Source organism: Melozone crissalis, unplaced genomic scaffold, assembly GCF_028551555.1.
Source record: "Melozone crissalis strain CALT ecotype California unplaced genomic scaffold, PUWL_Pcris_2 ptg000056l_1, whole genome shotgun sequence".
NCBI classification, from domain to species: Eukaryota; Metazoa; Chordata; class Aves; order Passeriformes; family Passerellidae; genus Melozone; species Melozone crissalis.
In genome coordinates this window covers 9,470,653-9,497,558 of record NW_026535834.1, presented here as the reverse complement: position 1 = coordinate 9,497,558, position 26,906 = coordinate 9,470,653, and the positions used below count along the sequence as shown (strand labels likewise).

General features: G+C 49.3%; 2 protein-coding genes across 6 annotated transcripts in view; both read right to left on the bottom strand.

The window, feature by feature from the left end:
* Positions 1–1,327: 1,327 nt before the first annotated feature.
* CDKL1 (cyclin dependent kinase like 1) lies at positions 1,328–16,606 on the bottom strand. 5 transcript variants are annotated; one of them, XM_054286898.1, is made up of 9 exons: positions 16,436–16,606; positions 13,891–14,012; positions 11,638–11,710; positions 9,782–9,872; positions 7,040–7,240; positions 3,705–3,787; positions 3,276–3,332; positions 2,640–2,795; positions 1,328–1,847 (listed from the first exon to the last, which is right to left on the bottom strand). In XM_054286898.1, exons 1-9 carry the CDS (start codon positions 16,601–16,603, stop codon positions 1,740–1,742), a joined length of 1,059 nt encoding a protein of 352 aa, XP_054142873.1. In that variant the 5' UTR covers positions 16,604–16,606; the 3' UTR covers positions 1,328–1,739. The 5 variants fall into 5 exon arrangements, 4 of the variants coding, with proteins under 4 accessions (XP_054142873.1, XP_054142875.1, XP_054142877.1 ...); XM_054286900.1 differs by having other exon boundaries at positions 7,040–7,237; XM_054286902.1 differs by lacking the exon at positions 7,040–7,240.
* A 3,513-nt stretch (positions 16,607–20,119) lies between these two features.
* The window catches only part of MAP4K5 (mitogen-activated protein kinase kinase kinase kinase 5), a 64,693-nt gene continuing 57,906 nt past the window's right edge, over positions 20,120–26,906 (bottom strand). The window contains 6 exon segments of the mRNA XM_054286920.1: positions 20,120–21,229; positions 22,536–22,591; positions 23,322–23,392; positions 23,947–24,039; positions 24,455–24,523; positions 26,503–26,680. Of these exon segments, the coding sequence (XP_054142895.1) occupies positions 21,142–21,229; positions 22,536–22,591; positions 23,322–23,392; positions 23,947–24,039; positions 24,455–24,523; positions 26,503–26,680 (555 nt within the window). The 3' untranslated portion in view covers positions 20,120–21,141.

The following is a 26,906-nucleotide window of genomic DNA, read 5'->3' as shown; positions in this document are numbered from 1 at the left end:
GCCCTGTGTCCCCACGTGCCACATCCATGTGGCTTTTACCTCCCTCCAGGGATGGTGAGTCCAGCACTGCCCTGAACAGCTGTGCCAGGGCTGGACAAACCTTTCAGGAAGGAATTCTCCAGCAAAGCTAAAGCTTCACAGTGCAGCCTGAGGCCGTTCCCTCTGCTCCTGTCCCTGTTCCCTGGAGCAGAGCCCGACCCCCCCGGCTGTGCCCTCCTGGCAGGAGCTGTGCAGAGCCACAAGGGCCCCTGAGCCTCCTTTGCTCCAGGCTGAGCCCCTGCCCAGCTCCTCAGGGATTCTGCAGCCCCTGCCCAGCTCCTCAGGGATTCTGCAGCCCCTGCCCAGCTCCTCAGGGATTCTGCAGCCCCTGCCCAGCTCCCTCAGGGATTCTGCAGCCCCTGCCCAGCTCCTCAGGGATTCTGCAGCCCCTGCCCAGCTCCCTCAGGGATTCTGCAGCCCCTGCCCAGCTCCTCAGGGATTCTGCAGCCCCTGCCCAGCTCCTCAGGGATTCTGCAGCCCCTGCCCAGCTCCTCAGGGATTCTGCAGCCCCTGCCCAGCTCCCTCAGGGATTCTGCAGCCCCTGCCCAGCTCCCTCAGGGATCCTCCAGCCCCTCAATCCTTTCTTGTGAGAGACTCACCTCCACCCAGGATTGGAGGTGGGGCCTCACCGGTGCCAGCACAGTGGGAATGGCTCATCCTCAGCGAGAGCTCAGCATTTTCACTCAGATCCCTGGTTTGGGGCTAGGGAAGGGCAGCAGGCAGTGACTTCAAGCAGTCAATGCACAGTGCTGGCTCAGAGATGTTTTCCATGTGGAAGGAGACAGAAGGCCAATGGGCACACACAGGCCATGGCATCTGTCCCACTGAAAGGGCTTTTACTGCTGTGGAACACAAAATTTACTGGCAAAACATTTTTGCTCTAAGTGTCAGTAAAAAGAGGATGTTCTTGCCCAGTAGTAAAGTTTTATACAGCAAAATACCTCCAGTAAATTGGAAAAAGAAGCTACATTTCTTTTATTCAAAATCATCACAACATTAAATTCTGAGATTCCACAAACCCCATTCGTTCTAATACAAACACTTAGGTAGAATTCCTGCCTGTGTCTGGCCAATGTTATAAATTACATCCATGATTAGCTTTGATAAAATCATTTCTGTAACTACAAGCAAGTGCCCTCACTCTTGTCAGAAGGAGAATTTAAGGATGAAACTTGCAGGAGGAGCTCTGGGAAGACTAAAAAGACAGCAGGGGTGTTGGTGCTCTGCTCTCCTGGTGCCTCTGGAACTGAGACCTCCCTGGAGCAGCCAGGCAGCCCCTCCAGCCTGGGCTGCACGCACACAGCTGCAGCCCTTCAGCAGCACAGGCACAGCTCCTCACACAGCAGGGACCCGGGCCCAGCCCAAAGCAGGAGGGACTGGTGGATTTGGCAAGGTGGAGCTCTCCTGCCAAGTCTGAAATGCAGGGACAGAGATTTAAATTTCATTCTGTGAGCACTGGGCTGGGTAATCCTGCACCAGGAGGCAATCAGGAATGAAAGCAGAATGCATTTGCCTTGTACACAGAGCACTAAGAGGAGCTTGGAGTTGTTCCTGCATCACTTCCTCTCCACCAGTGACCCAGAGTACAGACAGATCACTCTGTACATGCCAGAATTTTTGTAATTTAGTTTTCCACTGTGCATCCTCCATTTATAAATCCCGGATGACTTCGATCAACTGAGTTTTGCTGTGCCACCTGGTCAGATGTTTGGGAAGTGGTACTTTGATTTCCTTGTCTTGCAGCAGTTCTTCTTGCTGTCCAAAGCTGGGAGAACTTTGCTGCAGGTCAGCTGAGGCAGGTACTGTAACTAAAGGAAAAGTTACACCGTGTCTATTTGTTTGGAATGGGAATAAAGCACACATGGATTCAATTTTCACACAGAATATGAGCTATGAAACTATTCCTACTGTAATCCTGTACTTTCCAGGCTAAGATTCTGGGGCTTTATCACTGGATTTATTAAAGAATTCCATTAGGCAAGAACAATATCCCAGGTGACAGAAATGGAAGAGGCCAATCAGTGTGATTGGCCTCTACACAATTCTCCCTCCCTCACCTCCAACCTCCTGCCTGTTCCCAGCTCAGCCTCAGAGCTGCCATGGGGAATGTGGCTCCCAGAAATAAAGCACTGTGGAGTGAGGGGCATTGTGAGGCTGCATTTGGGGACTTGGGATGGAGTCTGGAAAAGCCAGAGCAGCAGGGAGACATTTGCTTGGCAGCTCCAGAAACACCCAGTGCAGGGGGTAAGGTGTGGAACTGCTACAAACACAAGTGGTGTTTATTCCATCTCCATAATTCAGGATTAAAAAGCACCTGAGCACTCAAAATTAAACCACTGAGAGTGTGCAGTTTGTGCAGCCCTGCTGCTGCTCTCTGTCAGGAATGCACATTCCTGGATGAACGTTACTGTGCCAGGGCTGAGCTGTTTATCCCCAGGGCCCCGCAGTGCACAATGCACTTTGTACAGAGTTACTCTTTAGCCAGGGGCTGTTTTCCCCTCGGGACAGGACCCAGAGCAGCCCAACCCCCTGAGTGCCAGCACAGCCCACAGGAGAGCAGCCCCTCCTCAGGGGGACACCGAACACCATGGAGGCCTTACCCCCGGCAGGTGCCTCCGAGGCAGCCTGGCTGCTTTCTGCGAGCCCCTCTGGTGCTCCCTGCCCAGCTCTGCTGCCTCCCTCAGGCTGTCAAAGTAGGGGTGCTGCAGCAGCTGCTCACAGCTCTGCCTCTCCGCGGGGTCCATCCGAAGGCAGCCCTTCAAAAGACGGAGGATGACACAAAGCACTGCTTGCCCAGCCCTGCACAGCTCCTGTGCTCCCCACACAGCCCAGGAGCATTCCCACAGCTACACGTGTTAGTAACTTTAATGGATTCTAGGAGTGCCTGTTCAGAGCCAGCACGAAGCTTGAGGAGCAGCCAATTATCCAACAACTACAAGAATTAACCATGCGATGGTTTGGGTTGGAAGGGACCTTAAAGACCATCTTGTTCCAACCCCCTGCCCTGGGAGGGACCCCTTCCCTGTCCCAGGCTGCTCTGAGCCTGCCCAGCCTGGCCTTGGACGCTGCCAGGGATGGACAATCCACAGCTGCGGCAGGAATTGTGGCTCAAGGAACAGCTGCAATCACATGGGGCAGCAAACCAGGTGTGAATCTCAGACTCAGTCCCAGACTCTCCCACCAGATGATTTGTTTATCGCAGGGCTGGGCTCCTCCCCGAGCTGGAGTGTCCTCACCTTCATGAGAGCCAGTGCAGAGTATGAAATATTGGGGAATTTCACTTCCAATGGTTCCTGCAGGGAAAAAGAAACAGTGGATGGACTCATATTAGCAAACTTTTCATTCAGCAGGTACCAAGACCCAGCTTTCCATAGGAACATGACCTGTTCCTCACAAAACGCCTCCCTCACTCCATGTGCTCAGAGGCCTGGCAGCTCTGAGGATGTGCCACCAGAAATGAGGAAAAGCAGCATAAATTAAACATTTTATGACTGCTTTTACACAGACTGTAAGTTAAAATGTCCTGAGAGGTTCAGCCACCTCCAAATAATACGCTGGTGCACACTGGCAGAGTAGAGGACACAGTTTTTGGGCAGGGAAAAACACAGCACAGCAAAGGACAGGGCAGGGTGGGAAGGAGGGAAGTGCAGGAAGGCAGCTCTTACCATGATCTCTGGGTCTGGAATTCTTACCCCACTGAAGAACTGGTTGGTGCTGAACACTTGCTGGTGCCTGGGAATGAGATCCCCTTCAACCAAGAATTTAAAAGAGAAAAAAAAATTGGAGTAATTTGCTTAATTTTACAGTGCCTGCATTGAACGTGGTTATATCCTCTAACAAGGCTGATGCCACCCAAGGCAGCATCTGAAGAGGAGCAGCATCACCAGGTGAGCCAAGGCAATGTTCTTTGTGACAATTAATGACAATTAATGACAATTAATGTCCATTTGGGACACCAGTGATCCCACACCCGTGTGACTGTGCTGAAGGAAAGGCAGGCACACAAGTGTTCAGGAGAATTTAACTCCTTTTGGGTGAAATTCTCTTTGGACAATGCTGAGGGTGCTGTGCAGGACAGAGCTGGAGCACAGCTCTGAACCTGCTGCAGCTTCTCCCCAGGGCAGCATTTCTGAAGCTCAGAGCACCCCAGAGCAAGGAAAATGTTAAAATCAAATCCATAGCAAAGGAGCCATCCAATGCCAACCCACAATGGCTCAGCTTCAGTCAAGGAGCTTTGCTCTGCCTCACTCCAGCACCTGGAGCCAACAATCCATGGGAATCTCCTCTGGCTGAAACCCTGCCATTAAAAATAAATTATAACTGCCTAACACTGGCATTCATGAATTCTGGAGGATGAAGGAATCAGTGATGAGCTGTTTTTCTAGCTGAGGAGTTTATCTGTTTAAAGCCATTAGTCACCTTTGCAGGTTTATAAACTGCTCAGTTAAAATTACAACTCTCTGTTTGTTCCAACAAATCTCAGTGAAAAGTGGGGGATTGTTGTCACCCAAGAAATCAGATGTTACACAGCAAAACTGAAAGGAATCAATGGGGCTGGGTTAGTTTAAGTGTTATGGGGGATAATGACTCTTTTATTTAACAGAGAGGCTCCTGAATTCATTGATGAACAGCAAGAAACACGTGGAACAGACAAGCTGTGGTGCTCACACTCCTCAGGACACAGCCATCAACAGGCACTGACAACACTTCTGAGACCTCCCAAGCTGGGATGAGCTCAATCCAGCTGTTCACGGACCCCTGTGTTTGGTACCAAACCCTGAACAAACACCTGGACCTTGTGAACCTTTATGCAAACATTCCTGGTCCTTTCTGACACAGGCACCTCATGCCTCTGTCTGTGTGGAGACAGCTGAAGTTGCTGTGCTGCCCCACCCCAGCAGGGACCAGGAGGGGCACCCAGGGGTCACCAAACACAACCCACATCCTTCCTCATCTGCCCTGCAGAGCCCCAGCTTCCCAGAGGGTGAGGACAGTGAGGGATGGTTCCAGGCAGTGATCCCCATTCACTGGTTCACTGGGAGCCTGTCAGCACATGCACACCATGGCAGGAACACCTCCAATCAACCAGCACCTCCTACAGGGAGAGATCTGCTGGCTGAATCCCCCCTGGCTGTCACACACACATTTTATGAAAAATCCTTTCCTCAGGATTTCTCCTCCTGAGAAGCCGAGAGGCCTCAGAAATGAGATGCAAACAATGGTTATCTGCTGCTGTGGGATGCAACAGGTGCATCTGGGATTGGTCTCATGTGGTTGTTTCTAATTAATGGCCAATCACAGTCAGCTGGCTCAGACACAGAGCCGAGCCAAAAACCTTTGTTATCATTCCTTCCTATTCTATTCCTAGCCAGCCTTCTGATGAGATCCTTTCTTCTATTCTTTCAGTATAGTTTAATATAATATATATCAAAAAATAATAAATCAGACTTCTGAAACATGGAGTCAGATCCTCGTCTCTTCCCTCATCCTGAGACCCCTGTGAATACGGTCACATAGAATTAGATTTATTAATATATTTATATAATATGGAAATATATATTTATATTATAATATTTATATTTATTTTATATTTTATAATATTTATTATTTTATATAAAATAATGAATCAGCTTTCTGAAACATGGAATCAAGACTCTCATCTCCTCCCTCATCCTGTGACCCTGCAAACCCCACCTGGCTCCTCCCCATTCCCACCGCACAGGGAATCCCTCCATCCATCCCTCCATCCATCCATCCATCCATCCATCCATCATCCATCCATCATCCATCCATCCATCCATCCATCATCCATCCATCATCCATCCATCCATCCCTCCATCCATCCATCCATCCATCCATCCATCATCCATCCATCATCCATCCATCCATCCATCCATCCATCATCCATCCATCATCCATCCATCCATCCATCCATCCATCATCCATCCATCCATCCATCCATCCATCATCCATCCATCATCCATCCATCCATCCCTCCATCCATCCATCCATCCATCCATCCATCATCCATCCATCCATCCATCCACCATCCATCCATCCATCCAGGCATCCATCCATCATCCATCCATCATCCATCCATCCATCCATCCATCCATCCATCATCCATCCATCCATCCATCCATCCATCCATCCATCATCCATCCATCCATCCCTCCATCCATCCATCCATCCATCCATCCATCCATCCATCATCCATCCATCCATCCATCCATCATCCATCCATCCATCCATCCATCCATCCATCCATCATCCATCCATCCATCCATCATCCATCCATCCATCCATCATCCATCCATCATCCATCCATCCATCCATCCATCCATCATCCATCCATCATCCATCCATCATCCATCCATCATCCATCCATCCATCCATCCATCCATCCATCCATCATCCATCCATCCATCATCCTTCCATCCATCCATCCATCCATCCATCATCCATCCATCCATCCATCCATCCACCCATCATCCATCCATCATCCATCCATCCATCCATCCATCCATCCATCCATCCATCATCCATAGATCTGTCCATCCATCCATCCATCATCCATCCATCTATCCATTATCCATCCATCCATCCATCCATCCATCCATTATCCATCCATCCATCCATCCATCCATCATCCATCCATCCATCCATCCATCCATCCATCATCCATCCATCCATCATCCATAGATCCATCCATCCATCATCCATCCATCCATCCATCATCCATCCATCCATCCATCCATCCATCCATCATCCATCCATCCATGCATCCATCCATCCATCATCCATCCATCCATCCATCCATCCATCCATCATCCATCCATTCATCATCCATCCATCCATCCATCATCCATCCATCCATCCATCATCCATCCATCCATCCATCCATCCATCATCCATCCATCATCCATCCATCCATCATCCATCATCCCTCCCTCCCTCCCTCCCTCCCTCCCAGCCCCCAGGGCAGTGTGTGGACGCTCACCCAGGGTTCTGCGGATCAGGTACAGCTGATCCACGTCCGACTGGCCGGGCCACAGGGGCAGCCCCGCGAGCAGCTCGGCGAACACGCAGCCCACGGCCCACACGTCCACGGGGGGCCCGTACTGGGTGTCCCCCACCAGCAGCTCCGGGCTGCGGTACCAGCGCGTGGCCACGTAGTCCGTGTAGGAATCGCTGGGACCTGCTGCCTCGGGGGGCAGAGACACAAACACAGGAATGTGGGGTCAGAGCCGCGCACAGCAGCCAGCAGCATCACTTGGGACATTCTGGGGCACCCCTGGGCAGGCCAGAGCTGCAGGAGCAGCGGGAGTCACTGGGCACCAGCAGAACACGACTTTGGAAATGTCGCTGTGAAAAATGCATGAATTTTACGACTGGCTTCTTGCAAATATTCAAATGAATATTGTATGTGTTATGTTAGAAAGTGATGCTGGGTTAATTCTCTTAAGTAGTGTGTTAAATATAGTTTTAGGTTATAACAAAATGTTAAAATAGAAACGATGCAATGTAGGATCCATTCTTTTTCTAAAGAAAGGACTTGCACTGAGATAGCAGCCACAGGACACCTGAATCTTTCAGAGAAAGAGAATTTATTGCTCCATTATCAGGAGAAATGAACTTCTTCCCACCTCAAAGGTGCTGTGAGGATTCAGAGGAAGAAGCTGACACTGCCCAGCCAGAATCCTGTGTTTGAATGGAATTTATGCATCATGGATGAGCTGTACGAATATGCAACAGGCTGTTGCTTTTAAGGGTAAATCCTCTGTTAATGTGGGGCCTTTTTCAGGCTCGTGCTGCCCAGAAAAGGTACCCTGGACTGTCTGTAATTCTTTGTCTCTATTGTCTCATATTGTCCTAATTCAAATTGTCCAAATTATTATTACTCTAATTGTATTACATTTTTTAAAACCATTTTATTACTGTTAAACTTTTAAACTTTTAAAAACAAGTGATTGGCGTTTTTCACACTCAGGATCTGGTAAAAATCAAGACTGTGTTTTCCTCCAGATGAAACTGCCCGGCTCCACAGCAGGGCCCTGCACAGCCAGTGGGCACCTCTCAGAACCCATGTGATTTGTCTGAAGAGGAGCTAAAAAAACCCAGATCAGGGGGTTTATTTACAACAGAAAATGTGAACCATTGTTTGCAGAGACAGCCAGAGGGGCTTTTCCTGCCAGGGTGTCCAGCTGCGTCTGCAGCCCTGCACAAACAACACTGGGCAGCTCCCAAGGCTGACTTCCATCCATCCATCCATCCATCCATCCATCCATCCATCCATCCATCATCCATGCATCCATCCATCCCTCCATCCATCCATCCATCCATCCATCCATCATCCATCATCCATCCATCCATCATCCATCCATCCATCCATCCATCCATCATCCATCCATCCATCATCCATCCATCCATCATCCATCCATCCATCCATCCATCCATCCATGCATCATCCATCCATCCATCCATCATCCATGCATCCATCCATCCTTCCATGCATCCATCCATCCATCCATCCATCCATCATCCATCCATCCATCCATCCATCCATCCATCATCCATCCATCATCCATCATCCATCCATCCATCCATCCATCCATCATCCATCCATGCATCCATCCATCATCCATCCATCCATCCATCCATCCATGCATCCATCCATCATCCATCATCCATCCATCCATCCATCCATCATCCATCCATCCATCATCCATCCATCCATCATCCATCCATCCATCCATCATCCATCCATCCATCCATCCATCCATCATCCATCCATCATCCATCATCCATCCATCATCCATCCATCATCCATCCATCCATCCATCCATCCATCATCCATCATCCATCCATCATCCATCCATCATCCATCCATCCATCCATCCATCCATCCATCCATCATCCATCCATCCATCCATCCATCCATCCATCCATCATCCATCCATCCATCCATCCATCCATCATCCATCCATCCATCATCCATCCATCATCCATCCATCATCCATCCATCATCCATCCATCCATCATCCATCATCCATCCATCCATCCATCCATCCATCCATCCATCATCCATCCATCCATCCATCCATCATCCATGCATCCATCCATCATCCATCCATCCATGCATCCATCCATCATCCATCCATCCATCCATCCATGCATCCATGCATCCATGCATCCATCCATCCATCCATCCATCATCCATCCATCCATCATCCATCCATCCATCCATCCATCATCCATCCATCCATCCATCCATCATCCATGCATCCATCCATCATCCATCCATCCATCCATCCATCCATCATCCATCCATCCATCCATCCATCCATCCATCATCCATCCATCCATGCATCCATCCATCCATCCATCCATCCATCCATCCCCGTGCCAGCACCCCCTGCGGCCCAGCAGGGAGCTCCGTTTGTTTGCAGCTGTCACCGCCTTTGTTTACAGCTGTCACTGCCTTTGTTTGCAGCTGTCACCGCCTTTGTTTACAGCTGTCTCCACCGTGACCCTGCTCCCTCCCTGCCCGGGTCAGGAATCTCTACCCAGCCCTGAGCAGAGCTTCCCTGGGAAACACACAGCTACCACACAGGAGGATTTGCAGTGTGCCAGACACAGGTGAGGCTGGGGTGGCTCATCCCACACTCCCAGCACATAGAGATAAATAGATAGACAAATTCAGCAGGTAGATAGATATCAGGTAGATAAATGCAGCACTCACTCAGTATTCGAGCAAATCCGAAGTCACAGAGTTTGATGACGGAGTGCTTCGTTATCAGGATGTTCTCTGGCTTCACATCCCGGTGGATGCACTGGAAGAAGACAAAGCAGCAAGGTTAGAAGTATTTAACCTTCAGATAAATTCAGCCAGACCCCCTTGCACACTGTGGCAGGCAGCTTTTCCTGCTGAAGGGTTTGTGAGCAGCAGGACAGTGACCTGGCCACAGCCCACCCTTGGGCACAGGCTCTGAGCAGGGCCCAGCTCTGCATCCCCTGGGAAGCTCCTGCTGAAAGATTCTCCTGACAGAGCTCAGCACGAGCTCTGCTCAGCACAGGTGGGACACCCCAGAGAGGGAGGATGCCACTCCACTGAAGGGCCACTGAAATTTATGGGACTGGGGTGTCACATCCAGGGAGAGGACGAGGGAGCTGGGAGCACCAAGAAAGGGCTCCAGGTGGAACTCTGGATGTGCATGGAATACCTGGTGGGAAGGAGGAAAGGAGACTGAGCCAGGCTGCTCTTGGTGGTGCACTGAAAGCACAGACCATGGGCACAGACTGAGCACTCAGGAAATCTCATTTAAACCCAACCAGTTCATTTTATCTTTTCTACTGAGGGCATGGCCAGACACCCAAACAGACTGTCCAGAGTCTGTGGAGCCTCCAGCCTTGGAGATACTGAAATCCTGACTGGAAAAGTTTCTGAACAGCCTGTTCTAGCTGGGCCAGACTGATGGGAGGGTTGGATGTGAAGATCAGCAATTCTGTGATTCTTTGGAGGTGACCTTGTCCTTCACAACAACCAAATTTGTGCTTGGCAAAGATTTTCTGCTGATCAAACTAACAAAACCTTTATTTCTTTTGTTCTACTCAGCTCACTGGGGTCTCACTCACTTTGTCCCTCTCCCATCATCACCTCAGAGCAAACCCCTTGGACTTTCCTTGCCAAACTGTGGGAAATTATTGTGTCTCCTGCTGAGGACTGAAATGCTGCTTATTAACCACTGTCATGGAGCTCCAAAAAGGGCAGCTGCACAAAACCTCACTACCTGTGATCCACAGCAGCTCAGGCTGCAGCATCTCATTGTTCCCTCTGCTCTCAAACTCCACTAAATCTTCCAGACTGAGCAGGGGAACAGAAAAAAGACACAAACCAACAAATCTTGGAAGCAGGAGAGACCTGTGGCCAAGTTCCTGTGGCTCAGCTGGACGTGATTCTCTCAGCAAAGACAAAACACCCATTCCAGAGCCATCTCCTGCCCACTCTTAAATCTCAAATGTTAGCAGATGAACAAAAATAAAAATTAGAGCTAAGTTTGGTTAAAGAGCTTCTCCAAAAGGCTCCTTCTCCTTCCTTGCTTCTTAAAATGTTCCCACTGACGTTTCTGACACACACAGAGAGCAGAGGAGGGAGTAAAAAGGATTTACTGTGTCTGAGTTTTGAAATCTTTTCATTCCACTGGTGTCATGATTCAACCCCATGCCAGCCAAGTGAGGCACTTTCTGTGAAATCAGCTGCAGTTTGCTCAGCTGATGAGCAGGGAGGGCAGGTTCCTGAGGGCAGCAGTAGTGCAGGGCCCAGGGAACCACACAAGGATCATTCCCACTCCTCCTGGAGCCTTGTCTAAGGTCCTTAGAGCAAATCACTCCCTGACAGCCAAGGCAAGGGGCTGTGTGACAGTGAAGGCACTGGTGTGGGTGTACACCAATATTTCAGGTGTGTTTCCCGTTCAAAGCAGGAGATTCCACCTGGCTCCATCCCATGGAAGCTCTGGAATCCGGAAAATGCCACCAGAACCCCCCTCTCTCCCCCAAGGCCCCGTTCCAGCAATCTCTGGTGCAGCTCAGGGGACTCACATTGTGTTTGTGGCAGAAGTTCACAGCCTGCAGGGTCTGCCAGGTTATGCTCTTCACCAGGTACTCTGGCACCCTGTTGGGAAAAACACAGTTTTATTTTGGCCATTAATAATGAATTTAATATTTCAGGGGAAATGAGCGCTGACACTGTACAGGGATCTCTGAGCAAAACCATCAGGGAAGTCAGGAAACCTTCCAAAGGCAGCCAGGGCAACAAGAGAAGGGGATTTGTGTCTGGTCCAGTGTCACAGCCAGCAAGGGCTCCACTGTGACCCCACAGCAAAGTGTGTGAGTCCACCTCAGAGCCTGTCCTGCAATTCCTGCCAGTCCTGAAATGCCACAGGAGTTTCTGCCTCAGCACCTCTCAGGGCAGGAGCTGCTGCAGTTTCCATGGTACAGACACATGGAATGCTGCCATGGCACTGCTTGTCCACATGGAGAGGTGAAAAATGGGCCAGGGAAGGGTGCTGAGAACAGAGCACAAAGCTCTGCTTGGTTTGGATCCCCCTCCTTCCCTCCCACAGCCAGCAAACTCTTCCCAGCCCCCTCTCCTTTCTTCCAGTTACTGGGCAACAGTTCTTGAACTTCCTTGGCCGTGTGTAAGGATCTTCAGCAACCCCAGCAAAGGCAGGAGCGACAACCTTGGCATTTCCCAACTCAAACACAATTTTATTTCCCATGTTTAGTGCTGGAAAGCTTCTGATTCATAATAAATAAAAACACTACCCAAAATTAAACCAAAACAATGCAAGCCTGAGTTTTTCTTCCACCCTTGGCTGTCAGTGGGTCAGTGACACTCTGCTGACACTGTGGGCAGAGATTCCTTCCAGAAACATCCCGGAATGATGGGAGTGCTGCTGTGGCAGCTAAAAAGGGGATGGAATTGGTCAAATGTGCTGGAATCAGCCCATGCCCACCCATCCTAACCTGACCACAAAAGACTTGACCATCTGCCCTAGCAAAGCTGACAACAAAGCACACAGCCAGCTATGACAGGTTCCTCCACACTGGAGCTGTTCTGATCAACAGGCAAATGGGAAACATTTCCTTCAGGAGAGTTTTCCATCCCCTGTTCACATTGCAGGGAACAGGTTCAAAGTGGGGTGGCAGTGCTGGGCAGCTCACAAAGCTCTCACTTTGTCACAGGCTGTCAGCACGCTCCTTCCTCCCCGAGAAAGGGAGTAAATAACAAAACTCTTGTTTACTCAACCCCCCGTGCTGCAGCAAACTCACAGCCCCAGGGCTGGGAAAGGATTTATGGACTCTGCTTTAGCATTTCCCCAGCACCAAGGCACCTGGATAATCAGGGACAGAGGGAGTGGCACTAAAGGTGTGGACAGAACAAACCCTGTGTGGAGCTCACACTTGCAAGCACCTGTTTGAAGAGGAGTTTTGCAGAGAGCAAAAAAAGCCCCAAAAATCTGCAAGTTTTGCTGAGAGGCGCAGGCTCAGCTCTTAGGAATTACTCCTCACTCAAAGTGCCCAAAAGGGTAGATGTGGCACTTGGGGACAGTGGTTTAGTGGTGAACACAGCAGTGCTGCACTAACAGTTGGACTCGATGCTCTCAGAAGGCTTTTCCCACCCAAAGGATTCTGCAAGTCCCTGATTCTGTGTTTGGGTGCCCAGTGCCCGCAGCGATGGCAGCAGTGGCAGGAACAGGACACAATGTGTTCCCCAGCCCCGGGCAGGACACAAGGACACAAGGACACAATGTGTTCCCAGCCCCGGGTCGCTGTGATGGGGGCACTCACAGATTGGTTTAGAGTAGAAGCTCACTGTCTAACACAGGTGATAGGTGTTGGAAAGTAATTGTAAAACATGTTATATGCAGTTTGTAGTATAAAGACATAACACTGCCCCGAGGGGAGGCAGAGTGCCTGGAACTGTCCTGCTGCACGGACCTCGGCAGGGCAGGAGAAAAATTTTTATAGATAAGAAACAATAAACTCTGAGACTGAGAAATGAAGAACTCCAACTCATTCTTTAAATGTGCAGGCCGAAACAGACTTTTCACGCGTCTCGGGGCTGCAATAAACTGCAACTTCCTGAGAAGGAACCTGTCCTGTAATTAATGAGATTGCTCTGCCAGCCCCGGGGCAGAGCAGGGCAGCCCCTGTGCCCGCACTCACTCACTCACCCGCGGGGGTGCCGGTCCGGCTCCTGCAGCACGGTGTGCTCGCAGTAATTAATAATTAATGCAATGGCTCTGCCAGCCCCGGGCAGAGCAGGGCAGCCCCTGTGCCCGCACTCACCCGCGGGGGTGCCGGTCCAGCTCCTGCAGCACGGTGTGCTCGCAGTACTCCAGCACCAGGTGCAGCCGCCGCTTCCTCCGGAACACCTCGAGCAGCCTCACCAGGTTCGGGTGTTTGAGTCGCTGCAACACACGGGGGTGGGGACGGGCTGGTCAGGACTGCACAGGGGGAACGGGCGGGGGACGGATCTGTCCTGCAGGGTCACGGTTCCTTATCTGAACCCTTTCTACAAGCACAGCTCAGTCTCTGTGTGTTTATTTTGGGAGCTGACCTCAATGGGTGGGCAGCAAGCTCTGCCCAGTGCTCCATCCGGCCCTGCCCTCTGGCACTGGGAGCCCCAATATCCCCCCTTGTCCTTGGATATTGGGATGGAATTCCTGGCTGGGAGGGTGGGCAGGCCCTGGCACAGGGTGACAGACCAGCTGTGGCTGCCCCTGGATCCCTGGCAGTGCCCAAGGCCAGGTTGGACAGGGCTTGGAGCAGCCTGGGATGGTGCAAGGTGTCCCTGCCCATGGCAGGGGGTGGAATGAGATTATTTTTACAATCCCTTCCAACCCAACCATCCTGGGATTCTATGGTTTCAAGAGTTTGCAAACTCCCACTCCACGTCCCTTGGCTCCTGGCCACAAAAATCCCTTGGTCTGCAAGGTGTTTGCTGGGCAGAAAAATGATTTATCAGGCCTGTAATTTTCTACTGATGAAACACAATCTCACTCCATCTCTGACAAACAGGAGTTGCCCAAGCAAGGAAGTGCCTCAACAAACAAATTAACAAACAGTTTCTATTTGCAGAGAAAAAGCTGAAAAGAGTCAAGCAGGTCTGCACTTGTTAAAGTCAACAGTGATCAACACAGATCCTGCTGTGCCTGGCTGTGGTGGCTTTGGATCCTTGAGGATGATGCAGCTCCTAGTTGCTTTACAAGGGACTTCTGCCATGATTATTTTCTTTTTCAGATGTTTAATATCATTTAAACCTTAATGTAAATCTAGCATTATTCACTGAAATAATATAGCTACATGTCCTGTGTTTACTTTGGACAGGAGAAGAACTTTGGCTGCTTCTTCCAAAATGTAACTGAAAAATAATTATGCTTTTTCCTAGATTATTGCTTTCCTAGGACAGCAGGTGTACAAATCATGAGCACCCAGGAAAAAGTGCAAAGGGGACACTTCCCATTTCTTGGAACACAAAGCTGAGGGTACTGTGTGCCATCACCCAGCAGCAAGTTTGTAGCAAAGGAATTTTTTTTTTTCACACAACACATTCCTAAAGCCTCAGGACACTATGGAGACCAAATGAACACAAGAGTTCCAAAGAGATGGGACAGAGTCCCAAAAGTCTGCAGATGGATGCAGCAACAGGCACAGCCCTTGCTGCAGAATCCTTGCCCAGAAACTGGGAGTGTGAAAGGAAACCTTACCCGATCCTCTCCCCTTTTCTCCCAGATATCTCCTCATTTCTGCATGCTGGAGAGACCTGGGCTGTGACTCACTGCAGATGCTCCCGTGCTTTTGTTTCATGGGGAAAATGAAGCCAGAGGCTGAAGGAGTAACCCCTTTCTGAAGGAATAACTCCTTTCTGAAGGAGTAACCCCTTTCTGAAGGAGTAACCCATTTCTGAAGGAGTAACCCCTTTCTGTGTGAGGATGAGCACTCACAGAGAGGTCAGGAAAGGATCAGCAAGGACAAGGCTCACTGGTGCTGTTCTGCTGTCATTTCCATGTGGAATACCCGATCCTGCACAGCCCCTGGCATTCAATCCACAGCTGGATCCTGCACAGCCAGGGGCTCAGAAAGGGCGTTTGAAGGAGGAGCTGGGGTGGATTTCTCCATTGTGGAGCAGGCAGAGCTGTGTCCCCTGCCTGCCCTCTCCTCACGCTGCCTAGCCTCACTTTTTGCCCATGTGTTTTATATTGGATCCGAATGTTCTGGGGAATCTCGCGGGCGCAGAGGGGTCTGTGGCACACACCGAGGGCAGAGCTGTGCCCACACCGGCCAGGACCCCGCTGGCTCCATGGGGACAGAGCCTGGCTCGCTCCCTCTGTGCAGGGCACACCGTGACTGCGCTGATGCTGCTCCTGCAAAGCCGGCGGCTGCTCATGGCCGCGCCTCGGCTCCCGCCTGCTCCTGCTGGGCTGGCCAGGGTCACCCGGCATCGCCATCTCTGCACAAGAGGGTCGGGCATTCCCTGGCAATGCCTTTCTTTCAGAGGAACTGACTGACCTGGGCACTTCATGGCGCTCCTTCACACCCCCCTCACCTCAGAGATGCCCTCATGCCCCGGCTCTTCACGGCTGCCCTCACACCCCGTCCCCTCACGACGCCCCGTTCCCTCACGACGTCCCGTCCCCTCAAGACGCTCTGTCCCCTCCTGGCTATCCTCACACCTTGTAGCCTCACAATGTCCCTTCATGGATGTCCTCACACCCTGACCCCTCAGACCGTCCCCGGCAGCGCCCTCAGGGCTGACGGCTCCCCGCCGGGGCTCGCCATGGCGGGCACAGCCCGTGCCGGCAGCGGGGTCCGTCCCGCCGCGCCCGCCCACCTTGAGCATGCGGATCTCCCTCAGGGCGATCTTCCGGATTACCGGGTCCTCCTCCGACTCCAGGAACTTCTTGATGGCCACAATTTGCCCCGTGTCCTTGTTGCGGCACTTGAACACGACGCCGTAGGAGCCCTCGCCGACCTTGCCCAGCTTCTCGTAGCGCTCCATGGCCGGGCGGCCCCGCCGCGCTCCGCCGCCGCCGCCTCAGAGCGGAGCTGGAGCCGGGGCGGGCCCCGGGCGGGGGGAGCCTCCCCGGCGGGCACGGCCCCAGGAACCGCCCCGGAGACTCCGCCACGGCCGGGGCGGTCCCGGGGGAAGGGAGGCAGAGCGGGGATCCCCGTGGCTGCTGCCGGGGACACACGCTGACTCCGCGCCTCACGATCCCCCCGGGCTTCTTGCCCTATGTTCATGGCGTTACAGAACCACTCATGGACTGGGTGGGAAGGGACCTTAAAGACCTCCCAGCTCCAACCATTCTGTTATGATCATGTTGTCTTTGCCCCTCTCTGCCTTCCCAGAGCATCGCTAGGTTTGACTCCGTTTTCCTGCAGGGTTGGAAAAGGGAACATCCTCCCACAGGGTCTGCCAGGCTCGGGCAATGCCCGCACTTCCCTCTGGCTCCTGGAGGTTTCTCTGGAACATTTCCCCACTGCCCGGTTCGCGTCTCTGCCACTGAACGGGCTCCTGCCAGCAGCCAGAGCCTTCCTTCGGACGAGCTTTCCATCCCTGACCATCCTGTTCTCTCTCCTGGAGCATGCAGCTGGATCCTCATCCCCCGACCAAGGCGACCTTTTGTGGTGGTAATTGCTTTCAATATTAAATCTGAAATGAGTGTGGGCACCCCACTCCATCTCATGCCTCCTCCCTCCCCAATCCTTTCCTGAGGTGCTTCCCAACTCAGAATTAAGATCCACTAATATTTTTCTTCCCAAGCCACATTCACCAGGGATGTGCAGTCCTCACATTCCAGCTGCCAAGATTGAATTCTCAGAGTTAACCATCTCCTGCAAAGGAGAAATATTTATTTATATTAATATATTTTATAGAAATATAGAAGTATAATTATTTATTTATAAATATATTAAATAATATAAATTATTTATAAGTATAATTTGTATTATTTATAAATATTTATTTATAAACATAACTGCTGGTAACTGGCGGTTGTGTTGTCCAAAGCCACATTAATTACATTATTTTTTCAGCCTCCTCAGCAGATCCCTGAAGGTGTGGGATACAGGCACAGCACCCGAAGCACCTGCAGCAAACAGCCAATTGTGTGTTTACACAAGGAGTAAACTGCTCTAGGTCCTGAGCTGTTGTTTTCCTACTCTGAGCAGCCCTTTGGAGCCCACCAGGCCCTGCTCTGTCCCCAGGTACAAGGCAGGAGCCTCTGCTTTTCCAGCCACACAGCTCCTGAGTGGTTCCTCGGTGCTCCCAGGTGACTGGGCTGGGATAATGTGTCCCTGTGGGATAATGTGTCCTTGTGGGAATTATTTGTCCCCGCTCTGTGATTTGCCCTCCTGTGCTGTCCCCGGAGCTGCTGCTGGCTCCTGCGGTCTGCAGGACAGGGATCAGTGGCACCAGGCCCTTCCCACAGCAGCCACAAACCTGGGGCTGGCTGGATCCTGCCCAGAGCCCTCTGAGCAAGGCATTGTCACCAGAGAGTCACCAGGGCACAGATCAAATAAAGCAGTTTATTTGGCATAGACTGAACTGCAACAGAAATTCCCGTGGAACAAAGCCTGGTTACACAAACTGAACGAGTGCAGTTATGAGTCTCAGTTACACCTAAGGACTAAACAAGGTAAAAAAAGCACATTTCAGAGTCTCCCAGTCTGGTCCTTTCCATCCAGAGACACCGTGGCTCCCCTGATGCGTTGTACCTGTCTTCTTTACAGAGATGTCAGCACAATTCCAGCTGTGTTTTTCACTTGCAAGGAATTTGGTGAGGAAATCCAAAGAGATGAAATCTACAGACTGCTCTTCCAATGCTGTTTGTACTTCCAAGAGCTCTGGGAGCCTGTTTTAAGGCTTTCAAGTTGGGTACATGACCTCGTGCATCCAATAATTAAAATTTTGATAAATGTTGAGCGAGGAAGGAGGGGCTGAGCAAGGTTTTGCTTCATCACCCCTGAGCTCCCCCTGTTAGGCTTTCTCAAGCCTGGTTTAAATTCCACAAAAACAAAGGTACAAACAATACCAGACTAAATTAAACAGTCAAACACAAATTATACTGATCAGAGTCACTGAGGCTGGCTGGAACACACAATTCTGCTCCGTGGTATGGAACAAAAGTGAGGTTTTACACTAGGAAACAGCATCATGCCAAAAAATGCCACTGTCTATGAAACCAGCACTAAGCATTTCACAACATGCCATTAGAAATGCTTCAACAGCTAAAATAGGTTTGATTAAACAAGGAATTTCCTAAGTTTATTCTTTAGGATCCAGCAAAACATCAGCAATTTGTGTCAAAGAAAAATACTTTCAGCTTGTTATTCCTGCATGACAGTGCCATGACCTAAGAGTTATTTACTCCAGTTATTCCCCATAAATATTCAGATTTTATTTACAGGTTTCTCTAGTCTTTTAGAGATCTCCTTTAAGTGATGAAGCTGAAATTACCTTCTGTAGTGAATGAGGTAAATTAAAAAGTGTTTGCTCTACAATATCTACACCTGGTGCTTCACTTCACCTTAATTTTTGTTTTAAAGACCAGGAGAGGCATCATTTGAGGTTAATCACCAGTCACTGTTGCCTGTGGAGAAGTAATTTCAATACTAGAGAAGTCTTTCAGAAGACAAAAATCACACGTCCTGCTTTTAATACTGCTGAGATAATTCCAGCTGACCACTCCTAAAGCACATTTCCAATTGCAGCTGACCACCCCTAAAGCACATTTCTCATGCTCTGTGGAGTGATTTATAAATTTCCTCTGTACACTTAGTACTTACTAAGCTTTGACACAGTGTCAGAACTGAAAAGCTTGACTCGATTTGGATGCCAAGTCAGCAAGAATTAGTTGTGAATGACAGTGGCTAAAATGCTGAATGTGTGCAGGGCTGTTTTCCCCTGTGCACCTTCCCCCCTTGCAGCTGTCCTGAGTACGGAGATGTCCCTGAGCCGTCACGGGGGCCCAGACAATTCCTCCCTGCTGAATTATGGATCAGGGAGCTGGATGCCAACACAGCACCAAAGCACTCCCAGCTCTCACACACCTTTCCTGCTCTGCTCAAATGAGCTGGGAATTCCAGCCTCTCCTTCCTAGGCAGCAGATGTCAGGAGCTGAACAGGCATTTCATTAAAAAACCTTTCAATTCCAATGTTTGTGAGCACTGGAATTCTGCACCTGCCCAGGAGTGTTCACATCAAAGCCAGCAGGGTAATGTGAGGTAGTAAAACCAGATCTCTCCTGGAGTCAGTCTATATTGAATGGTACCTCAGGAATTTTAATTAATGAGGAAGACAAAAGGAACCGATGCGACTCTTCAACGGAGAAAAGAGAAAGGAAAGAAAAATGCAGGTGACCAGAAAGTGATCAAAGCTTGGATACAGAATTTGGTTCTTATCATGTTTATTTATACTCCCAGCTGGGGCAGCAGCCAGCCCCAAAGCACAGCAGCTGCAAAGCTGCTCAGCCTCAGCTGTGGCTCCAGCCCCCCTCTGCAGCAGCATAAATAAACCACACGTCGTGGCCACTTGGATACATGATACTTTCATTCATTAAGGATGATGACCTGCTACAATTTCCACTTCATGTCACAAGGCTTATCCCTAATTTATGAAAATAAAGCATATATGTTTTGTACATTTTTATATATATATGTATAAATATATATATAAAAAATACACACTGCCAGGCAACTTCACACACATGCACACGCACACACACATGGATATTGTTCACAGGCCCCCAGGAGCAACAGGTCTGATACCAATATTCTACTTTGTGTACACACACCCTATGTCTAGGAAGTAAGAAAATCCCTTTTATGGCAATTCTGCAGGCAGAAAAATCAGTACAAAATACTTTGTTGTACAAAACTGCATTTTTTTACATGATCACCCAACATGGTAACACACCCCTCAGTAATGCACTACATCCCTACAAGGAAAAAGAATAATCAAATCTTTATACAATTATAAAAAAAAACAAAAAAAAAAAGTAAGCTGCTCTGCAACCTTCCTTTGCTAAAAGTTAGACATTACCCCATCCTAGCAGCAGATTAATAAATAAGGATTAAATAGTCTATTATACAAAGCCATACCCAATGGCAGATTTAAAACCAAAAAGCTTTGCAGATACTTTCACTTCCTACACAAATCTTTGTTTTATTAAGAATAAGACTCAGTATAAAAGAGGGCAACAACCAGCACTAGATCTGTATCTACAGAATAAAAGGAAAACCCAAGGGAAGGGGAATATTTAACAGTTTATGGCACCTTTACTGCAGAAGACGTTTCAAGGCTCTGTTTCCCTAGAACTAACGAGTAAAGGGCTCTTTATCTCAGCTTTTATTAAGCAAACTCGACATAACCAACCACACAGTGGCAAGAGACAGAACCAGCTGTTCCCAGCTGCAAAAATGGATTGATTCCCACCCCAGGCCCAGCACAGCTCGGGCGCCAGACAAGGAGCAGCCAAGTCCTGGTTTGCTGCTGCTCCTGGGTCCCAGCTCCCTCTGGGGCTGGGCTGGGGCTGCTCAGTAGCTGTTCTCATGTCCAGCCAGGATGTAGAGGTTGCTGTGAGCTGTGGGGTTCTCTGTGGGTCTGCTCTCCAGCACAACCACTCTGCAACCAAACACAAACGGGATCCACAGTTAGGGGCAAAAAACGGTTCTGAGGTAACTCCTGAGGAGGAAACTCAGAGGTTTGTACAGGTTGGAGATAGAGGTTGTCCCAGATATCTTGGGTGTTTCATTCTTTACCCAGTTCCCTCATTTTCCAGCATCACTTCTGATAAAAACACACAAGGACAAGATACAGTGGAAGGGTTGGAACTCGATGATTTTAAAGGTCCCTTCCAACCCAATCCATTCTGTAATTCCATGATCCCATCATCTGCAGCCCAAATATTCACCCCTCCTACATCTTCTGATAAGCAACCTCAACAATTCTCCTCCCTCCTCAATATTTATCACCTCATGGGTTCCCAGGGATCACTGAACCCCATCTCTGCCTTTGTCCTGCTGGATCATGTTCCTGTGGCCACTCTGGACAATGATTCTCCCCCTGTCTTGGCACACTGTGGTTGGGTCTTTGAGCTCCCCTCTCCCTCCCAAATGCTGAGCATTTCTCTGCACCAGTTCCTGTTGGTTTTGGGATTAAAACTCGTCTCTGCTTTTTGTTTTCCTCAAAGAGTTTTCAAATGAAGTCTCTGAACAGCCTCTGTCCCTGAGCCTCACCTCTGCACCCCAGCTGTTCTGGAGTGATCCAAGGTAAAAAGGAGATCTGGAATGGCAGGAAAACTCCTGCTCCATTTGTACAGAGATGGAAAATACAAACCAAAGGGTTTGGCACTTCCAAGGGCAGATGAGGGAGCAGAGGATCAGGGGTTTGAGAGCAGGAGGTGTTCAAGGCTCTGAGCCACCTGGGCTAGTGGGAGGTGGAACAAGAAGAGCTTTAGCGTCCCTCCCAACCCAAACCAGTGTGGGATTCTGTGGCTGAAGTGATTGCTGGGCTTATCCCTGTCTATTCCTACATTTATCCCCCTGGATGGCTGAGAATCCAAAGGGAACAGGTCCAAGCTGGAGCTCAGGGTGCAAACCTGGGGACAGCTGCACCCCTCCCCACCTGTGCAGCTGGAAGGGATCAGCTGGATCTTATGGAAAATGTGTGGATTTGGATCACTGGGACTAAAACCTGAGTTTGTTACTTCCAGACCAGCCAGGGTAATTCCCAGCTCACCAGGACAGTCCAAAAGCAGGAGCAGGCTTTTCCTGAGTACCCTGCAAGCCCAGAGCATCTCTCCTCTCTCTCTCCCTGACTCCTGGTGCCCACAGACAGAGCTGGGCTGGGCTGGAAGCCAGGCCCAGCTGGGAAGTAGAAAAGCTGCTTTAAATAAAACAAAAGGTTTGTGTTTCTGCAGGGGGATTACCTGTCTGAGCCCAGCAGGCGGAAAACCCTGGTTTCATCAGATATCTCCTGGGTCACCTGCAGAAAAATGCAGATACTCAGATCCACTTCAGCAGCACAAGGACATTTATTGGTCTGAGTTGGAAGAAAGGAAACATTCAAATGCAATTTAATGCAAAGTACAGGACTGAAATGGATAAATGGATGTTAAGCACTGTGGAATCTGAGCATTCTCATTTGGGAAGCAGAGATGATGCCTCAGGTTTTAGATTTTCTATGTTTCACATTCTGTGCTGCTTTAGTGTGAGGATCTGGGCTCCATATCAGGGGATGGTTCTGATGATGTGCAGTTCTGAGCTCTGTGCACAGAGCAGGGAGACAAAACAATTCCTGCTCCAGCTGGGCACCAAGGACAAATGACCCAAATCTCAGCCCCAGAGCACAAACACCGTGGGCTGGAGAGAGAAAAACAAGCAGGGTGGGACTGCAGGGGCTAAAGCTGGAATGGGACAATGAACTGCAAGGTGCAAATGGAGCAGAACTGATCCCAGGGACAGAGCCCGTGCCCGGCCGTGCATTTTGGGGCCATTTTGGTTGATCTTGGGTGCAGCCCTGGCTGGGCTCTGGTGCTGCCCAAGGTGGATCCATGGAGGAGATGCTTTGAATAAATCCCTGCTTTATTCTGGAGCTCCATCCAGCCTCTGCTCCAGGGCAGCCTGCACAAGGCATCAGAGAGAAAAGGCAAAAAATCCAGTGGTAAATAAGGAACAGGAGGAATTAAACAGGAATTAAACTGGAGATCACTTACCTCATCTGACTTGAAGCTCTTGCCCTGCATGCCGTGCTTCCAGAAGGCCAGCACGCTGTCCTGAAGGCACACTGCAAAGGAGGGACACATCACACCCCATTCCCTCCATCCCTGTTTTCCCAGAGCCTCTGGGGAACCCCTCAGGAAGTGTAAAAACAAACAGTGCCAAGCAAAGCATGTGGGCTGCTGGAAATGACACATCACCTGAATTATTACAGTCATTTCCAAACAGAGGAATGATGGAAAATGGGAGTTTTCCATTCAGGGATGGAGAGAGCACTGAGCTGCCAGCTCTGAGTGATTTAATTCTGTGATTCTGAGAGTTTATGACAGCAGAAATTCCTGTTTGACAACTACAATTTAAAAAAACCTCCTGTCCCAGTCTAAAGACAGCAGCTTGAGAATTTGATTCAAATATTATTACCCTGACTACTAAAAAATGGATGTGCTATTACGTGAAATAAAATCTTAACTTTTAGAAGGCTAACCCAGATTTATGTATTACTAAACCACTTTTTCCTGCCCAAATTTTGTTTCATTGCTATGGAAATGACCAGAAACCAGCCAGGCTTTCAGGAGTGAGTTCTGAAACCCCTGAGAGACCCCAGAGCAGCAAATCACTCACCCACTGACTCGATGCAGAAATCAAAGCTCAGCTCAGAAGCCAACTTCTTGCTTGACTTCAATTTCCCTTGTAAATTCACTATTTTAACAAATTCTCAAGAAAAAGAGAAAAATCAGCATTAAAACCCACTGCAGGATATAATTGTAAAATACAAATTTAATCTTTCGGGCACAAAGAAATATCCAAATTTAACATCTACAGCATTTGCTAAAATGAACCCCAGAGCATCTTCGTCTCAAAATAAATACAAAATAAATATCTGTAACACTTGGGGTGGTTTTACACTGACAGACTGATAGACACATGAAGAGACAAAGTGGAATTACAAAATCCAGAATTAAATCCCACTTATCCAATCTATCTTTATGGAAATATTACAACACAAATTAATAATGTAGGGAGAAAAAAAGAAAACCAAACTCGTGGTGAAGTTCAAATCAACAACTGTGGCAACCCAAGTTCTGCACGAGGTGTGGTGAGCTAGCCAAGGGAATTTTGTGTTACTCACTGTCCAGGCAGACCAGGACAGTGTCTCTCTCCAGCTGTGTCACGTGAATGGCATCCAGCTGCTGATTGCCTGGGGAAAAAAACAGATTATTTTACATTTTATATCACTATTTTATATTTTATATCACATCAAGAGACTTTGCTCCCCCACCAAGCTCTTTTCACTCTGCTCGTTACTCTGATTTTTTTTTATTTTATTTACTCTGATTTTTAAAGGCTGGAAGATCCCAGAATGTTCTGGGAGGAGCACAAAGCTCTCTGTTCAAAGCAGGTATTTAATAGAAAAACACAACTTTTACTGAATAAAACACATTTTATGCTACGGTTCAGCACAGCTTCCTCCATAAAGAGGCACCAAAACAAACAAAAGGACTTTTAATTCCTAAAAACCCACTCTTTTCCCATAAATCCACATCTGGAAAGATTTTTGTGATGATAATAAACTAGTTTAAGAGATTTTCGTTTCTAGTTTTTACTCATGAAGTTGTTCCTACAGCTGCTAAAAAGCAATATTTAAAGGTAAAAATGGACATCCAACAAAGGCAAGGGAGAAAAGCAGCTGCAAAATATCAACCAGGTCTTAAAAATAACCCAAATCTTTGCTGAAGATAACAACCCTCCCCCAAGGGCTGGAGGATGGACAAGAATCCATTTCTGGGAGTTGTTATGCAGGAAAGGAGGGCAAAGAGCAGGGTCCCAGGAAAGAGCTTGGAACCACAAAGGAGAACCCAACCAGCAGGGTCTGACTGATGTTTAAGGGAATTTAGAAAATAAAAGATTTTTTTGTAAGGACAGTTTGTACTGATGGGGGGCAGATCAGCACAACAGAGAATCGGGGAATTACAGAATAATTGGGATTGGAAATTACCTTAAATCCCATCCCATCCCATCCCATCCCATGGCAGGGACACCTCCCACTGTCCCAGGGTGTCCCAATGTCCAGCCTGGCCCTGGGCACTGCCAGGGATCCAGGGGCAGCCACAGCTGCTCTGGCAATTCCAGCCCAGCCAGCAATTCCCAATTCCCAATCTCCCACCCATCCCTGCCCTCTGGCACTGGGAGCCATTCCCTGGCTCCTGTCCCTCCATCCCTTGTCCCCAGTCCCTCTCCATGTGGGATCAGCTTCCACCTGCCCCAGGCAGAGAAGCTGCCAATGCTCAGGGCTTTCCAAAGCACTCCAAGGAAGGAACTCCCAGCACTCCCAGGCTTTCCAAAGCACTCCAAGGAAGGAATTCCCAGCACTCCCAGGTTTCCCAAAGCTCTCCAAGGAAGGAATTCCCAGCACTCCCAGGATTCCCAAAGCTCTCCAAGGAAGGAATTCCCAGCACTCCCAGGCTTTCCAAAGCACTCCAAGGAGGGAATTCCCAGCACTCCCAGGATTCCCAAAGCTCTCCAAGGAAGGAATTCCCAGCACTCCCAGGATTCCCAAAGCTCTCCAAGGAAGGAATTCCCAGCACTCCCAGGCTTTCCAAAGCACTCCAAGGAGGGAATTCCCAGCACTCCCAGGCATTCCAAAGCACTCCAAGGAAGGAATTCCCAGCACTCCCAGGTTTCCCAAAGCACTCCAAGGAAGGAATTCCCAGCACTCCCAGGTTTCCCAAAGCCCTCTAAGGAAGGAATTCCCAGCACTCCCAGGTTTCCCAAAGCCCTCTAAGGAAGGAATTCCCAGCATCCCCAGGCAGCAAAGCTCTCCAAGGAAGGAATTCCCAGCACTCCCAGGTTTCCCAAAGCTCTCCAAGGAAGGAATTCCCAGCACTCCCAGGGTTCCCAAAGCACTCCAAGGAAGGAATTCCCAGCACTCCCAGGCACCAAAGCCCTCCAAGGAAGGAACTCCCACCATCCCCAGGCACCAAAGCCCTCCAAGGAGGGAATTCCCAGCACTCCCAGGATTCCCAAAGCACTCCAAGGAAGGAATTCCCAGCACTCCCAGGTTTCCCAAAGCTCTCCAAGGAAGGAATTCCCAGCACTCCCAGGTTTCCCAAAGCCCCCCAAGGAAGGAACTCCCACCCTCCCCAGGCACCACAGCACCGAGGAGGGAGCCGGGCTCACCTGCCCCGATCTCGGTGAACCAGGAGGAGGCGGAGTTGAGGTTGATTGTCTCGAAGTGCACCACCTGGCCGGGCTCGGCGCCGCGGGAGATGGCCACGCACACCATGGGGTACTCCTGCTCCGGGATCACCAGCATCTCAAACACGTGCAAGGGGCTGGGCAGCGGGAAGTCAAAGTGCTGCCAACACAAAACAGCGGCTCTGGGTTTGCTTTTACTGGGAAATGACTCTGCAACAGCGTGCACAGAGTGGAAATATACACAGAATATTCTATAGATATTATATTTACATTAATATTATTACATTTATATTAACGAAATTTATAATAATAAAATACAAAATAAATATATTTAATAAAAGGTATTTAATACATTAATGATATATAATATATATTATATATAATAC

Bases quoted from the DNA above. Each gene is read 5' to 3' on its own strand.
- CDKL1 (XM_054286898.1), bottom strand. From the start codon at position 16,603: ATGGAGCGCTACGAGAAGCTGGGCAAGGTCGGCGAGGGCTCCTACGGC. The intron at 3,788-7,039 runs GTGAGCGTCCAC...TCTTGGTTGAAG, and splicing joins CCTGATCCGCAGAACCCTGG to GGGATCTCATTCCCAGGCAC. The intron at 1,848-2,639 runs GTAAGGCCTCCA...CTTTTCCTTTAG, and splicing joins CTCGGAGGCACCTGCCGGGG to TTACAGTACCTGCCTCAGCT.